Raw genomic sequence first — 17,865 nt, forward strand, 5'->3', positions numbered from 1 at the left:
CAGGATATTAACAAGTGCACAACTGGGAAACTGCCAAATTCAGGGTGGCTCCACTTCATAGATAACTTTTCTATTGTTGACAAGCAGGTGGATCAGATGACATGAGTTTCAAGACCAGAAAGACAAGTTGGTGAGTATTGATCAGCTTCCAACAGAGGACTGGTGGATTCTTATGTGGTTTAGGATTGTAACCCATTATTGCTCAGTGAGCCTCAAGGTAGCAAGAGTGGATAGCGTAGCTAGTTTTAAGAAAGGTTTGGACAATTTCCTGGAGGAAAAGTCTATAGTCTTGTTATTGAGAAAGACATGGGGGAAGCCACTGCTTGCCCTGGATCGGTAGCATGGAATGTTGCTACTTCTTGGGTTTTGGCCAGGTACTAGGGATCTGGATTGGCCACCGTGAGGAAGGGCTACTGGGTAGATGGACTGTTGATCTTAGCCAGTATGGGTGTTCTTATCCTCCTATGTGTCCAAGTAAGGATAAACAAGCCATTGTAACATCACTGATGAGGTTGACACTGTGGAACGAGAAATTAGGTTCTTACCTGCTAATTTACTTTCTTTTAGCTTCTCCAGACCAGTAGAGGTTAATCTTACAAGTGGATATATATCTCATCATGACCAGCAAGTGGAGACTGAAACAAAACTGTGGAATAGTACATAAGAGATATCTTCCCCTATTCCTATCAGTCTGCCGAATAGCCAAGCAGAACTAAGAACTGAAAACAGAAATAATATTCCGAACAGGAGTAATAACTAACATACCCAAATGCTGTTGGAAAATGCAGAGGAGAGATGCCAGAAAGAAAATGTCCCCACAGCTCGCCAGCTGAGCCACAGCCGCTGTTCTTCAATTCGCCCTGGCCCTAGAAAAATACTAGAACTCGCAGCAAAAAAAAAAATGCCAGCACAACAGCCACAATAACACGACAATAGACAGTGTGGGAACCTCTACTTGTCTGGAGAAACTAAAAGAAAGTAAATTAGCAGGTAAGAACCTAATTTCTCCTTCTTTAGCACTCTCCAGATCGGTAGAGGTTAATCTTACAAGTAGGACATACCAAAGCAGTCTCCAACATGAGTGGGACCCATGAAGGGCTGACACCAGAACACGCTCACCGAACACCGAGTCCCGACGCGCCTGAACGTCTACCCGGTAGTGTCTGACAAATGAATGCAAGGAAGACCAAACTGCAGCCATACAAATGTCCACTGGAGGCATAAGCGAAGACTCAGCCCAAGAAGCAGCCTGACCCCTAGTGGAATGAGCTTTGAGAAGTTCTGGAACAAGGTTCTTCTTCAGAAGATAAGCGGAAGCAATAGTTTCCTTGATCCATCGCAATAGTAGCCTTAGAAGCACCATCCCCCTGATGAGGACCCACTAGAAGGACAAAGAGATGATCTGATTTCCAGATATCCTGGGTCCTCTGCATATAAGAGCGAAGAACCCGACCGACATCCAACTTGCGCAACTGCTTCTGCTCAGAAGATCCCTCCCTACTACCCAGTACCGAGAGGATCACTGCCTGATTGACATGAAAAGGAGAAACTACCTTAGGCAGAAAGGAAGGAACAGGCCTCAAGACAACCTGCTCCCTAGAAAACTCCAAGAAGAGAGCCCTACAAGAGAAAGCCTGCAGCTCAGAAACCCATCTAGCTGAAGTAATGGCCACCAAGAAGACCGCTTTAAGCGTAAGGTCCTTCAAAGAGCAGTCGCCTAACGGTTCAAAAGGAGGGTGCACTAGAACTGACAAAACCAGATTTAGATTCCAAGATGGAACATAGGGTCGTACGGGAGACTTGAGCAATTTGGCTGCCCGCAAGAAGCAAATCACATCAGGAATGGCAGTCAAACGCTGACCTTTCAACAACCCCCAAAAGGCTATCAAGGCCGCAAGCTGAACATGGAGAAAAGACCAAGCCAGTCCCCTATCTAGGCCATCTTGTAAAAACTCTAAGATGTTAGGCAGGGAAGCGTGAAAATAGACCACTCCACGTGCAGCACACCACTCCTCAAATAGATGCCAAACCCTCACATAAGCCCAAGAGGTGGAAAATCTCCAGGACTCCAAGAGAGTTGAGATCACTTTATCAGAATACCCCTTTCAAGAGCCAAGCTGTAAGACAGAAGGGACCTGGATCGAATATGGAAATGGGACCCTGATCAGAAGACCGTCGAAGAGAAGCAGAGATAGAGGATCTGCCACCAGATCCTCGTACCACGGACGTCGACGCCAATCTGGAGCCACCAGAACCACGAGACCTGGATGGCAAATGATGCGGAGAACTCTGCCCACTAATGGCCATGGAGGGAACACATATAACAGTCCCTCCGTTGGCTATGGTTGAACCAGAGCATCCAAGCCCTCGGCCAGACAGTCTCTGTGACGACTGAAGAAGCAGGACATTCCAGGCATCCACTACCCTCTCCGTTACGTAGAATTTCCTAACATTGCCCCTGAATCTACCACCCCTCAACCTCAAATTATGTCCTCTGGTTTTACCATTTTCCTTTCTCTGGAAAAGATTTTGTTCTATGTTAATACCCTTCAAGTATTTGAACGTCTGAATCATATCTCCCCTGTCTCTCCTTTCCTCTAGGGTATACATATTCAGGGCTTCCAGTCTCTCCTCATACGTCTTCTGGCGCAAGCCTCCTATCATTTTTGTCGCCCTCCTCTGGACCGCCTCAAGTCTTCTTATGTCCTTCGCCAAATATGGTCTCCAAAACTGAACACAATACTCCAAGTGGGGCCTTACCAATGACCTGTACAGGGGCATCAACACCTTCTTCCTTCTACTGGCTACTCCTCTCTTTATACAGCCCAGCATCCTTCTGGCAGCAGCAACTGCCTTGTCACACTGTTTTTTCGCCTTTAGATCTTCGGACACTATAACCCCAAGGTCCCTCTCCCCGACCGTGCATATCAACTTCTCTCCTCCCAGCATATACGGTTCCTTCCTATTATTAATCCCCAAATGCATTACTCTGCATTTCTTTGCATTGAATTTTAGTTGCCAGGCATTAGACCATTCCTCTAACTTTTGCAGATCCTTTTTCATATTTTCCACTCCCTCTTCGGTGTCTACTCTGTTACAAATCTTGGTATCATCTGCAAAAAGGCACACTTTTCCTTCTAACCCTTCAGCAATGTCACTCACAAACATATTGAACAGGATTGGCCCCAGCACCGAACCCTGAGGGACTCCACTACTCACCTTTCCTTTCTTCGAGCGACTTCCATTAACCACCACCCTCTGGCGTCTGTCCGACAGCCAGTTTCTGACCCAGTTCACCACTTTGGGTCCTAAGTTCAGCCCTTCAAGTTTTTTCAACAGCCTCCTATGAGGAACTGTATCAAAGGCTTTGCTGAAATCCAAGTAAATTACATTTAGCATATGTCCTCGATCCAGCTCTCTGGTCACCCAATCAAAAAATTCAATCAGGTTCGTTTGGCATGATTTACCTTTTGTAAAGCCATGTTGCCTCGGATCCTGCAACCCATTAGATTCAAGGAAGTACACTATCCTTTCTTTCAGCAACACTTCCATTATTTTTCCAACAACTGAAGTGGTTTCCTGCTTCATCCCTGTGACCACTTTTATGAATAGGGACCACATCCGCTCTCCTCCAATCCCCAGGAATCACTTCCGTCTCCAGAGATTTGTTGAACAAGTCTTTAATAGGACTCGCCAGAACCTCTCTGAGCTCCTTTAGTATCCTGGGATGGATCCCGTCTGGTCCCATCGCTTTGTCCACCTTCAGTTTTTCAAGTTGCTCATAAACATCCTCCTCCGTGAACGGCGCAGAATCTACTCCATTTTCTCGTGTAACTTTGCCAGACAATTTCGGTCCTTCTCCAGGATTTTCTTCTGTGAACACAGAACAGAAGTATTTGTTTAGCACATTTGCTTTCTCCTCATCACTCTCCACATATTTGTTCCCAGCATCTTTTAGCCTAGCAATTCCATTTTTTATCTTCCTCCTTTCACTAATATATCTGAAAAAATTTTTATCTCCCTTTTTTACATTTTTAGCCATTTGTTCTTCCGCCCGTGCCTTCGCCAAACGTATCTCTCTCTTGGCTTCTTTCAGTTTCACCCTGTAGTCCTTTCTGCTCTCCTCTTCTTGGTTTTTTTTATATTTCATGAAATATCTCCTTTTTCCTACTGGTCATACCTCTTTCTGTGCACCCAAGATCATTCTAGCTTTTGCTTTTGCCTTTTCAACTTGTTTGGCCACCTTAAGACATCAAATACTATCATACACAAGTCTCACTGCTCTTTGGTGCACAAATGCTCTTCACCCCCTAAACTGTATCGTTCCCTCAGGTTTCTGCAGCCCAAATGCAAGGTCTTAGCTATCAAATATCATATCATTCCTCAAGCTTCGCTAGGTCCTTCCTCATGTTTTCCACACCATCAGGGGTGTCTACTCTACTGCAGATTTTGGTATCATCCACAAAGAGGCAAATCTTTACAGACAGCCCTTCAGCAAACAAAACATAAGAACATAAGATTTGCCGCTGCTGGGTCAGACCAGTGGTCCATCTTGCCCAGCAGTCCGCTCTTGCGGCGGCCCTTAGGTCAAAGACCAGTGCCCTACTAGAGTCTAGCCTTACTTATGTTCTGGTCCAGCAGTAACTTATCTAACCTTTTTTTTAATCCCTGTAGGGTGCTTTTCTCTATAACAGTCTCCAGAAGAGTGTATCAGATTGAGGCACATCACTGGTTAACATCTTTCCTCAGAGCGATCTCCGTTGACCACTATCCTCTGTTGCCTTCCACTCAACCAGTTCCTGACCCAGTACGTCACTTTGGGGCTCATCCCAAGGGCACTTCGTCATTAACCTAAAGAAGAAAACTTTCTCCCTAATTGTATAAACTTGAGTGTACAATTTACCTTTAGTGCGTAAAGTTATGCCCAAGTTATAGAATAGTGCCAGTTATGCATTTAACAATTAATAACCAACTACTGGCACTAATTAACATTTATATGCATAACTACTCTTAATTGGGATTCTACAAATTGTACATGCAAAATCAATAGTGCACAACAGTAAAGGGACATGGGTGGGTCAGAGGGGTAGCTGGCACTCACATGCATGGATATAGAATACTATTAGCTAGGTATCTAACTAACAGCAGTTCGATGTGAGCATTTTCATCAGCCTTTGAGCTTTAAATGCTCAAGCCTAAAGTTAGCTGCATAACTTTGGACTTGGAGTATTAGTGTATTCAACATGTTAATAACATGATTAATGCATTAATCCACCCCCTGCCATGGTGCATATCTTTCAAAATGTAACCTGATTCTGCCCTATGTCATGGAGGTTACCACTTCTCCTAAATGCATCGCCCAGTTGGTTGCAGAGGATGGATTAGGCTATTACTCTCATCCTCCTGTAGATTTCAACCTCTTCTCCCTCCTCCTGGAACGCTCTTTCGGAGGCTGTTATAGGGGAAAACACCCTCCAGGGATTCAAGACAAAGTTAGACAAGTTCCTGCTGAACCAGAACGTACGCAGGCAAGGCTAGACTCAATTAGGGCACTGGTCTTTGGCCTAAGGGCTGCCGCCGGAGCGGAATGCTGGGCACAATGGACCACTGGTCTGACCCAGCAGCGGCAATTCTTATGTTCAGTCTCACTGCCTCTCCTCCTTCGAAGTCCTTCTGTCTATTTGCTCCCCTTTCTCTTCGAATAGCAGTCATTTAATCGACCCCCCTGACCAAGTTCCTGCTGAACCAGAACGTACGCAGATAAGGCTGGTCTCGGTTAGGGCACAGGTCTTTGACCTGGGGGCCGCCGCGTGAGTGGACTGCTGGGCGCGATGGACCACTGGTCTGACCCAGCAGTGGCAATTCTTATGTTCCTTTCTCACTGGCCTTGATTCCTGGCGCTCCGTCTTTCTTGAATTTTTGCCCCCTTCCCTTATCCATCCTAGGATATTAAGATCGACAGACCAGCATCTTCTATCACTGCTATCCTTAAAAATTATTAATACAAGGCGCGCAGACATTTTCATGGTCACTGCCCCACAAAAATGGAATCTTTTACCAGTCTATATTATAGAAAAATCTACTTTAGAAAGGTTCAAGGGCTCCCTGAAGAGTTTTCTTTTCAGAGATGCCTTCGAGAATTGATCCACTTAATAATAATAATAATAATAACAGTTTATATACCGCAGGACCGTGAAGTTCTATGCGATTTACAATGATTAGAAATTTTACAGATTGAGTGAGTAAACAAAGTTACAGATTGAATGAACAAACAAAGTACAGATTTAGCGACAGGTGGTTCTTGCGCTCGGTTGTTAATGACTAAGATTGAATAGGTTGGTTTCCTAAGTATTTCAGGAATAGATGTGTTTTCAGGCGTTTCCTGAATTCTGCATAGGTAGTAGGCACAAGCAATTGTTCAAGGTCTTTACCCCATAATGCTGCTTGATGTGCGAGAAGATGTTGATGATGACTTTTAAATTTACAACCTCTAACCGGTGGAGAAACGAAGTTCAGGTGTGAGTTTCGCTTGTGTCTGTTGGTTGAGAAAGAGAAAAGGTCTGTTATGTATTTAGGGGCTAAGCCAAAGAGTACCTTGAAGCAAAAACAACCAAACTTGAATTTCACACGTGCCTCCATCGGTAGCCAGTGTAAAAGTCGATAGGAAGGTGTCACATGATCAAACTTCTTCAATCCACAAAGTAGTCTAACCGCTGTATTTTGAACCAGTTGCAATCGCCGTATGTATTTCTGGGGGAGTGCCAAGTAGGCGATGTTACAATAATCGAGTTGACTCAGAATAAGGGATTGTACTAGAATTCGAAATGATGAGGCATCGAAGTAAGCTCTGATGGACCAAAGTTTCCAGAGGGTATGAAAGATTTTTCTGATCAAGGAGTCCACCTGGTCTTTCATGGTCAGGTTTTGGTCCAGTGTTACACCCAATATCTTCATAGTGGGTTGAATTGGATAGCTGAGGTTGCTGATGCACATTGGTGCTTTAGTGTCGAGTGGGTATGGCGCTGCTATGAAAAATTTTGTTTTCTCTGAGTTTAGTTTTAGTCTGAATTTGGTCATCCATTGCTCCATCCGATTTAATACTTCTGTTGCTTTGGGGGTGACTTCCGAGACAGAGTTGGTGAATGGGATGATTATCATGAAGTCGTCAGCGTAGCTAAATAGTTTTATCCCCAGCTGGGATAGTTGTGCACCCAGTGAGGACATGTAAACATTGAAGAGCAAAGGGGATAGCGGTGATCCTTGTGGCACGCCAGATGGATTGCTCCATGTATCTGAGAGATCGTGATTAAAACGGACTTGGTATGTGCGTGATATAAGGAAACCTCGAAACCAGTTCAGTACTTCTCCTCTGATTCCGATTGCGTCTAGGCATTGTAACAGTTTTCCATGGTCCACCAAGTCAAAGGCGGAACTCATGTCAAATTGCATGATTAGGGCGTTGAGGCCCTTACTGAACAAGTAGCGCAAATTGTCCAGAATGGCCGCTTGTCATCAAACCCTTTTGCTGCATAAGTCACTAGATTGAAATTTGCATCTCAGTCTCCAATCAGCTGTTGTTAACCCCATGCCCTACTGTTTTAGCTATAATAATTTTGTAGTTCCATCCCTCCCTTCCTGAGCCTCAAGTAAGTAATGTTGATGCCAGTTATTTCAAGTTGTTTGTTTACCCCTGATTTTATTATTATGGAAATCACTTAGAAATTTTATAAGCGTTGCATCAGATTTTTTTATATAAATTTGGTGATTTTAATGTTCATGCTGAGGACATCTCTAGCTCCTTCACCTCAGAGTTTCTTGCTCTAATGTACTCATTCAATCTTCAGCTGTACTCCAGTACCCCACACACCAGAACGACCACTGGCTTAATCCTGTCCTCTTCTCCGACTGGTCAAATGCAACTTCTCCACCTCAATTCTTCCCCTCTCTGACCATCATATCATAACCTTCAAAACTTCACTCTCCCTCTCCAAACATTAACCTAACATGGTATTTCTGTACCGCAATACCTTGCAAATCTATGCGGTTTAACAAAAGAAAAATGTCTGATCATCTACAGAGAAATACAAAAATCAATCTTTCATAAACTTTGCATATAAATAGGTTTTCAGCAATTTCCTGAAGTTCATATAAGATGTTGAAGTAGAAAACTGGCGAAGATCAGTGTCCCAAATTGTCGCTTGAAATGATAATAATCGATAATGATATCTTTTATATAAACAACTCTTAACTGAAGGAAAATTGAATAGTGTAGATATGCGCGGAGAACATCTAAAATTGGAAAAGTTAAAATGTTCTACTAAATATTCGGGGGCCTGGCCATGTTGTACGCAAAGGCTTGATTAGCTTTGAAAACGAAGGGCTCCTTTTACTAAGCTGCTTTAGGGCATTAACGCGTAGAATAGCGCGCGCGCTAGATGCTAATGCCAGCATTGAGCTGGCGTTAGTTCTAACCACGTAGCGCGGGGTTAGCGCAACTTAGTAAAAGGCTGGACTCAGAAAAGATTCATTAACCGCCTCTTATCATACAAAGCTGCTTCCAGGGATCCAGAACTGGGCCAAAAGGTTAGAATATCAACCTCATATATGCATTTTAGAAAGCTACTAAAAACCCATCTGTTCTCAAAATTCTTGTAATCCTCCAAAGGAGCGTATTTTTTTTTTTTTAAGTTTTTATGTATTATTGAATAGGGAGGGGTGGGGGATTATTATATTCAATTAGAATGATTTAAATTTTAGATTTCTTACATAATATTTAAAATATTATAGAATACTAATTTGTAATGAAATGTTAAACTTTATGCTTATATGAGAGTTAATCAAGTGTGTATCTTTAAGTTCATATGAGTTTAATTGCTACACTTGTTGTAACATAAAAAATGAATAAAGAATTTATAAAAAATTAAAAAAAAAATGATCCAAGTTTTTGAATTTATTTATTTATTTATTTTTTCCAATTCTTTATTCATTTTATCATCTTACAACAATTACACAATAATATATCATAAAAAATAAACACATCACTTGAATTTCTTACTAATATCATCCTAAATATATAAATTAATCCCTCCCCACCCACCCTTCCCTTAAATATTTCAATCAAAAATATCATATAAATATTACAAACTTATTTAATAATTAACCTTTAAAAATAAATTTATATCATCCCCCACCCCTATGTATAAATATACTATCGGTGAAAAATGATGGCTAATCATTACAATAATTTGCCAATGGACCCCAGATCTTTTTTAAATTGTTATAATTCCCATTCTGCAAACAATTACTAAACTAAACTAAATCTTAGGTTTGTATACCGCACCATCTCCACCAGCTCTTTCCATTTTATAAATATGGCACAACGAATTCCACCAGAATGTATAATTAAGATTGTTATAATTTTTCCAGTTACTAGTGATATGTTGCATGGCAACTCCTGTCATTATCAATAAAAGTTTGTTATTACTTGATGATATTTGACTCTTTGTTCTCATAGACATACCGAACAGAATAGTATCATATGATACAGCTACATTGTTTTCTAATAAACAATTTATTTGGGACCAAATTGATTTCCAAAAAGCCTTGATATAGGGACAGTAAAATAATAAATGATCTAAGGTCCCTGCTTCCAGATTACAATGCCAGCATCTATTAGATTTAGAGCTATCCAACTTTTGTAATCGAACAGGGGTCCATAATGCTGTATGTAACAAAAAACAAACAAACCAAGTTTGTCTCATAGATGCAGACATTGTACATCTCATTCTCCAAGACCAAATTCGTGGCCATTGAAATGCAGAAATCTGATGCTTAATCTCAATGCTCCAAATGTCTCTAAGACCATTCTTTGGTTTTTTTATTCATGAATCCAGATATCATTTTATACCACTGAGCGGCTTGGTGCTCCAAGAAATCCACCTGAAAGCATAAGAACTCCAGACTATACTGATTATTGAGACTTTTCCATTCAGGGAACCCCTCCTGAATAGCCTGCTTCAGTTGCAACCATTTAAAACTTTGTGATTTATTAAGACCAAATTTATGTTGCAACTGTGAAAATTCAAGTAGTTTACCATTTGAAATAACATCATTTAAAGTCTGTATATCTGCAATAATCCAATGCTTCCAGACGATTTTTAAATCCGCCAATTTGAATCTTGGAGCATATTAATGTGAAACTATTGTTAACTTGTTGATGCCAATGTAAACTGAATAGAACCAAAAGGCTTTTGCGGTATATAAATAAAAATTTATGTTATGTTATATAAAACTTTGTAGCACAGACATCCAAACTTAAAAAGCACTCTAGCCTTGACAGGAAGCCAAAACTTGCAGGATCACTAGGGACCCATGCACTGTCACTGTCTCCCCATGCCTCTCCAATCTCTTCCTACAATATTATTCTCTCCTCTCCTCTTGATGCCCTGCTGCCTACATTTTGCATTGTACAAGAGGAAATGTGAAGGGGGACACCGTGATTAATCTTGTGCTTAAAAGTTTTTAATCACAATTAATCGTGCAATTAAAAATTTTAATCAATATGCAGGAGTACCTGGTTGGCAGTCATGTATAGAACCAAATTTAAGATTTTTATTTATTTATTTTAAAATCTTAGTCCACATAAACTTGTGCAGATTATAGCATAACATACATAAACGGAACCATCACATCAAACTAAAACCAGACAAACACACTGCTATCAAACATCCACAATGCAGCTGATACCAAACGCCTACTGTGATACCCTCATCAATAAAATCATAGAAATGCTTGTGCAAATAAGCATGTTTTAAAATATTTCCTCAAATTCAACCTTGATGAACACAGTTACAAGCTTCCTGACAAGTCATTCCAAAGTACAGGGGCTGTACACGAAATTTATACAGTAGTATCATACTGACTCATTTCATCAGATTCAGTTCTTAGAGCACTCCTTGGCTGATGTACCTGCAAACAATGATGTCAGAAGACTATAGGAGAAAACAATTCTTCAAAACACTGATGCAGAAAGGGCCTCACATGCTCTTAACTTCACAATTGTTTTGAGCTCTGGGAGAGCTATTCTGTCCTGCTGGTTGACTTGAGAATAATGGAATTAGTTACAATTATCAATCATGCAGTGTCCTACTTCAGATTTCAAAGTCTGCTCTTACCTGTGAAGTCTGGCATGTGTGTACTGCAGGAACACTCCCGTGTCTCCTCGGCTCTGAAGAGCCCGATCCCAGTCAAACCGGTAATCAGACAAAAGGGGACCCTTGAAATCCTGAAAAATAAAAATGATCATTATTGCCATTACAACCTGCATCATGAAGTTCATCTCTCATGCAAGAAGATTTGAGCCTGCAACTCCCTTACTGATGAATAAGCACTGGCTTAGGACGTACAATTTAAGATTTTACTCTTTAACATTTAATTTCTTCATCCAGGATTACCATAAGAATTGCCGCTGCTGGGTCAGACTAGTGGTCCATTGTGCCCAGCAGTCCACTCATGCTGCGGCCCTTAGGTCAAAGACCAGTGCCCTAACTAAGTCTAGCTTTACCTGCTTACGTTCTGGTTCAGCAAGAATTTGTCTAACTTTGTCTTGAATCCCTGGAGGGTGTTTTCCCCTCTAACAGCTTCCGGAAGAGCATTCCAGTTCTCTACCACTCTCTGGGAGAAGAACTTCCTTACAGTTGTACGGAATCTATCCCCTTTTAACTTTAGACAGTGCCCTTTCGTTCTCTCTACCTTGGAGAGTGTGTGGCGCAGTGGTTGGATCTACAGCCTCAGCACCCTGGGGTTGTGGGTTCAAACCCCGCGCTGCTCCTTGTGACTCTGGGCAAGTCAATCAGTCCTCTATAGCCCCAGGTACGTTAGATAGATTGTGAGCCCACCAGGACAGATAGGGAAAATGCTTGAGTACCTGATTGTAAAAACCGCTTAGATAACCTTGATAAGCGGTATATCAAATCCTAATAAACTTGAAACTTGAGAGGGTGAACAACGTCTATTCCCTTCAGTATCTTGAACGTTTCGATCATGTCCCCTCTCAGTCTCCTCTTTTCAAGGGAGAAGAGGCCCAGTTTCTCTATTCTCTCACTGTACGGCAACTCCTCCAGCCCCTTAACCATTTTATAAATATGTTGAAGGCTTTCTTTTTTTTTTTTTTTAATTCTTTATTCCTTTTTAATCATTCAACAAGTGTACAATAAAAAGTAATACATAGGCTCAAAAACAACACTTGATAAATCCATCAAGATAATAACAATTGTATATATATATATATAAACCCCTCACCCACCCTCCCTTTCAACACTATTCTTCTTAATTCATTTAACCTTCTTCTTATTATGTTGAAGGTTTTCTAAGCGGTTTACAATAAGGTACTCAAGCATTTTCCCTCTCTCCCGGCGGGGTCACAATCTATCTAACACACCAGGGGCAATGGAGGATTGAGTGACTTGCCCAGGGTCACAAGGAGCAGTACGGGATTTGAATCCACCACCTCAGGGTGCTGAGGATATAGCTCTAACCACTAGGCCACCACTCTGCCTTTTGCTACCTGGTGTCCCTATTGTGGAATTTCCTGTCACAATGGATTCATCTTGAACCTTCCTTACCAAAATACGAGAAGGCTCTGAAGGCTTAATTTTTTCTTCAGATTTTCAATGAAGGATGGGAGCTTTAGGGCTCTAGGATTTGAGGCCATCTCTTTTCATCTCTATCCTTTTTTTATTTTTTTTATAATTCTTTATTCATATTTTCATCTTTCAACAATACACATATCAACAATTAACAAATCACTTGAAAATCTTATCAGCAATGTCTTTATATAAATAATAATCCCTCCTCCCCCTTCCCTCCCTCCCTGATATTAATTTCCAAATAACTCTCCAATACCCTCCCACCCCCCTTCTACTATAAAATGGTGTATCATTCACAGAAAACATGGTATTTAATCTTGACAATACAATGCTAATGGCTCCCAAATTTTAATAAAGTTTCTATAATTTCCTTTTTGTACCGCTATTAATCTTTCCATTTTATACAGATGACATAATGAGTTCCACCAAAAATTAAAACTAAGCCTACTGTGGTCTTTCCAATTCTTAGTAATATGTTGAATGGCAACTCCCGTCATGATCAATAAAAGTTTATTGTTACACGACGATATCTGACTCTTTTTTCTCATAGACATGCCAAATATCACAATATCATAAGATAACGCTACATGATTTTCCAATAGACAATTTATTTGATCCCAGATTGATTTCCAAAAGGCCAAAATATAGGGACAGTAAAACAAAAGATGATCCAAAGTCCCTACCTCAAGATTACAATGCCAACATCTATTAGCAAAGAACTATTCAACTTTTGCAATCTAACAGGGGTCCAAAAAGCTCTATGAAGAAGAAAAAACCATGTTTGTCTCATAGATACCGACATCGTACATCTTATTCTCCAGGACCAAATTTGTGGCCATTGAGATGCAGAAATCTGATGCTTAATCTCAATGCTCCAAATATCCCTAAGACCATTTTTAGGTTTTTTGTTAACCAAATCATTAATAGCTTTATACCACTGTGCAGCCTGGTGACCCAGAAAATCTGCCTGGAAGCATAAAAACTCCAAACTGTATTGAGAAATAAGACTTTTCCATTCAGGGAACCCTGACTGAATGGCCTGCTTCAATTGAATCCAACAAAAACCTTGTGATTTATTAAGTCCAAATTTATGTTGCAATTGTGTAAAATCAAGCATCTTTCCATTTAAAAGAACATCATTTAACGTTCTTATTCTTGCAATTATCCAATGCTTCCAGACAATCTTAAATCTGCCAATTTGAATCTTGGAGTTTAGCCAAATGGATGATGTGTTGATTTATTAATAGGATTAGCTGTTAAGTTATTAACAAATCTCAAAATCTTCCAAGTGTCCATTAAAATTCTATTTTCCTTATAAAATCTGGGCATCTTGATACTGAGAAAATGACAAGGATGTAAAGGAAATAGGAGTCGCCATTCCAAATATAACCAATCAGGAATGTACTCAATAAGCTCTGGGAAGATCCAGTACATACCTTGACGCAAAATATAGGCCTGATGATACCTATAAAAGTTTGGAAAATTTACCCCACCCTCCTTAATTGGCTTTTAAATATATTTTAAATTTGTGTATTACTTATTATGCTATAGTAAAACTCTGATCTTTCCTATCATTTGGATTATAAATTCTTGACTGTGAGCTTGCTCTGCTAAGGACTATACAGTATAAGAAAATATCAATAAAGAAACATTTCTGAAATCAAACATAGAAACATTATGGCAGATAAAGACCAAATGGCCCATCTAGTCTGCCAATCCGCAGTAACCATTATCTTTCTCTCTTCGAGAAATCTCATGTTCCTATCCCAGGCCCTCTTGAATTCAGACACCTAGTTACAGGTTCCAATGGTAGAAGAAAGATGTGGGGCAATAGTTTATGGCAGGTACACTACCTGAATGATGAGAGCTGCAAGTCCAACTTTCTCTGCTGTATCATAGGGATCTTCCAGTTCTTTGGTTGCTAGAAAAGATGCACATACACACACAAAAGAAAAATCTGTTCAGTGCTTATATATTTGACAAGTACAAAGAAAAACTTGGCTAGGCTGACCTTGGTCCAAAACACAGCAGCTAGAATAATTTACAGACTGAGGAAGTATGATCATGTAACCCCCTATTACCGTGAGCTACACTGGCTCCTAGTTGAGGCCCGGGTGATCTTTAAGTTAGGATGTTTATACTATAAAGTTGCTTTTGGTGCTGCTCCGCTTTACCTTGTTGATAGATTTGTTACTATGATTCACGGGAATAGTAGACAATCCCATGCCCTATTTATGTTCCATTCTGTTAAGGGCTGTAAAAAATATGAAATATCACGGGCATTGTCTTTCCTATGAAGCAGGTCATTTCGATAAAGAATTCCGCCCATTACTGACCAGATCAATATCTTATAAACATTACAGAAAACTTTTGAAAACTTTTCTTTTTTCTAAATTTGTAGCTAGCTAATTCTTGCGTATTGCATTATCTCCTTATTCACTCATAGCATAATCTTTTGTAAACTGAATTGAACTAAAGGTTAAGCGGTATAGAAATCTGTTATTATCTTATGTTACCATCTGACAAGCAGCTGGTACAGTAAAGGAAGGCCTGGTTACTGGTAAATCCATACTGACAGCAGAAAAGATCACAACATCCACTTACAGTAAATCATTATTCGTTAGATCTGGCAAGAGAGTGTAAATGATTTATTAAGTACACCAGTAGTGCATAGGATCGTGCTAAATTTACATTAATAGATGTGAAGGCCAGCAGTGTCTATGTCCTTATTTTTAAACTGTTTTGAGACTATTTGTAAAAGGCTATATATAAAGACTAATAAATCATAAATACACACATGATGGCAGATAAAGGCCAAATGGCCCATCTGCAGTAACCATTATCTCTTCCTATCATAACTATAAACCTTACAAGTTTGACTGAGAGGCATTACATTCAAATCCTCCAGGGTAGCATTTTTAGAAATGCTCCCTATTTCATGCACAGGACTCAAGAGGCAGGCAGAGCTCCGAATGCATGGTTGAGACAACGGTGCAGGGATGAAAGATTCAGATTTGTTAGGAATGGGGAAACCTTCTGGGAAAGGGGGGAGCCTTTTCCGAAGGGATGCACTCAATCTTAACCGGGATGGAATCAGGCTGCTAGTACTAACATTTTAAAAAAGGAGCTGACATTGGAGAGAAGCCTAGTGGGTCAGCCACGTGCAAGGGCTGCTTGCGTCCCTGCAACAAGTGCCGCTGAAGGCAGGAAGGAGCAGCCCAGCTGGATGGCGCTGAAGGAGATAGTGTGGCCCTGGAGTGAGCAAGTAGGGAGAGAGGGGATATGATCTAGGAGGAAGGGGGAGGAACATATTGTTGGAACATCAGTCTTGTATCAAAAGTGGAAGTATGGAAGAAGTAGGGAACGACAGGCTAGTAAGACTGACTTCTATGGTAAGTAAATTAATGGAAATGCTTCTAAAACGATCCGGATCCAAGATGGCCGCAGACCCTACCGGCTGAGTAACACGCCGAAGAGTCTTACCTCTAACAACTTCTAATCCGCTGCCCGAGATATCTGCTCCCTTCTTCATGCCGAAACGAAGAGGACGCAGTGCCGCTGGAGCCTCGCGGCAGCCCGGTGCAGCGGCGTTCGGCAACATTGAGGAGATCCTCCGACGTATGCAGGAGACACCCCGGGCGTCGGAGGCCCCGCTGGAGTCGCGCCGGAGCGGAACGGATGTCAACTCCTTGGGCTTAGAAACAACATTAAGCCCCGACGCCAGAGTACCTCCCCCTCCGCCTCAGGTTACCAGCTCCCCACGAGAGGAAGTGCTGTTGGAGCATGAGCAGTGCTCTCCCCCGGAGGCCACAGATATCAGAGAGGGGAGACTGGAGACTAACTCTTCTTTTCAGGAGAGTTTGGAAGAGACTGAGAGTATAACAACTGAAGGGGTAATTTGGAACCAGAGAAATGCTGTTCAAGAAAGAACATCAACTTCAACTGGTGAGACTTCTCATTTTATTAATGCATTTCATATTGAAAAACCCAGAGAGGTAACCCTGGATTCTCTTTGGGATCTGGTGGCAGATTTGGCAAAATCTGTGAAACCCCAACTGAGCCAGTTGGAAGAAAGACTTAAAGTTCAAGAGGTTACAATGGGGAATTTAAAAGCTGAATTTGAGGAGTCTAAAAGCTCCATAGAAAATATTCATCAGGAATTAAAAGTTTCTAAACAAATTAGAGAAACACTAATAAAAGATAATACTAACTTGAGAAGGAAGCTGGAATCCTTAGAAAATTCCTCTAGAAATAATAACCTCAGATTAATTAACTTTCCGAGGATTGCAACAATATCACCGAGAGACATAGTGAAACGTTACATGATGGAAATATTGGAAATTTCTGAAGATATGTTGCCACCTCTTACGCAGGCTTATTATCTACCTATTAAAAGAGAGGAACAGCAGCGCCTACAAGAAAAGGACCAGCAACCGTTAGATGTTACTGCAATATTGGAGCGTTCTGATGTAGAAATGGTTACTCCAGCGACATTGTTGATTACAGTAGCCTTAGCACCAGATAAAAACTGGTTGCTTAGGCTTTTCTTCAAAAATAGACTTAAGAAATTTATGGGACTTAAAATATTGATTTTTCCAGATCTGGCTCGAGAAACACAAAAAAGGAGACGTGAATTTCTTCTTCTAAAACCAGGGGTTATAGCTTTGGGGGCGACTTTTTATCTTCGACACCCTTGTAAATGTGTTATACAATATAGTATGAAAAAATATGTTTTCTTTGATCCAAGCCAGTTGACAACATTTTTGTCTACAGCACCTCAGGTTTAAGGGGGAATAAGAGGATAATTGATTATTGTTGACCTGTCTCTGCCTAAAGGGCCTATTTTCTTTTAATAACAACTTAGTTTGTTAAAATTACTTTAATCATCCGCTATGCATTCCTTGGATCCATATAGTGGACTAGAGTTGAAGTTAAGCTATAATGATTTTTCTTGTAACAAGTTTGGGAGCAGAAATGTTTATATTAGTACTTTATTGGCTTATCTTTATTTTTCTGTACAAGTGATACTTGAATTGTAAATTGAAAAAAATATAAAAAAAAAAAAAAAAAAAAGAAATGCTTCTAAAACAGAGAATAGTGATGTTTCTGAAATCCAGTGCTGGTAGAAGATTCTACCATTCTGCTGCTAGTTATAGAAAGGTTGTAGAGTAAATAGTTTTATATTTGATTCCTCTAGGATTTGGGAATCTTAGTCTCA

The 17,865-nt window shown here is 40.5% G+C and overlaps 1 protein-coding gene across 4 annotated transcripts in view; it reads right to left on the bottom strand.

The window, feature by feature from the left end:
• RARS2 (arginyl-tRNA synthetase 2, mitochondrial) overlaps positions 1 to 17,865 on the bottom strand; it is a 175,346-nt gene that overhangs the window by 69,370 nt on the left and 88,111 nt on the right. For all 4 annotated transcript variants that reach the window (XM_033939892.1, XM_033939889.1, XM_033939890.1 and 1 more), the window contains 2 exons: positions 14,501 to 14,568; positions 11,175 to 11,284 (listed from right to left, as the gene is read on the bottom strand). In XM_033939892.1, coding sequence (XP_033795783.1) covers positions 11,175 to 11,284; positions 14,501 to 14,568 — 178 coding nt within the window. The remainder of the gene's footprint in view (positions 1 to 11,174; positions 11,285 to 14,500; positions 14,569 to 17,865) is intronic.

Source organism: Geotrypetes seraphini, chromosome 3 (genome assembly GCF_902459505.1).
Source record: "Geotrypetes seraphini chromosome 3, aGeoSer1.1, whole genome shotgun sequence".
Taxonomy (NCBI): domain Eukaryota; kingdom Metazoa; phylum Chordata; class Amphibia; order Gymnophiona; family Dermophiidae; genus Geotrypetes; species Geotrypetes seraphini.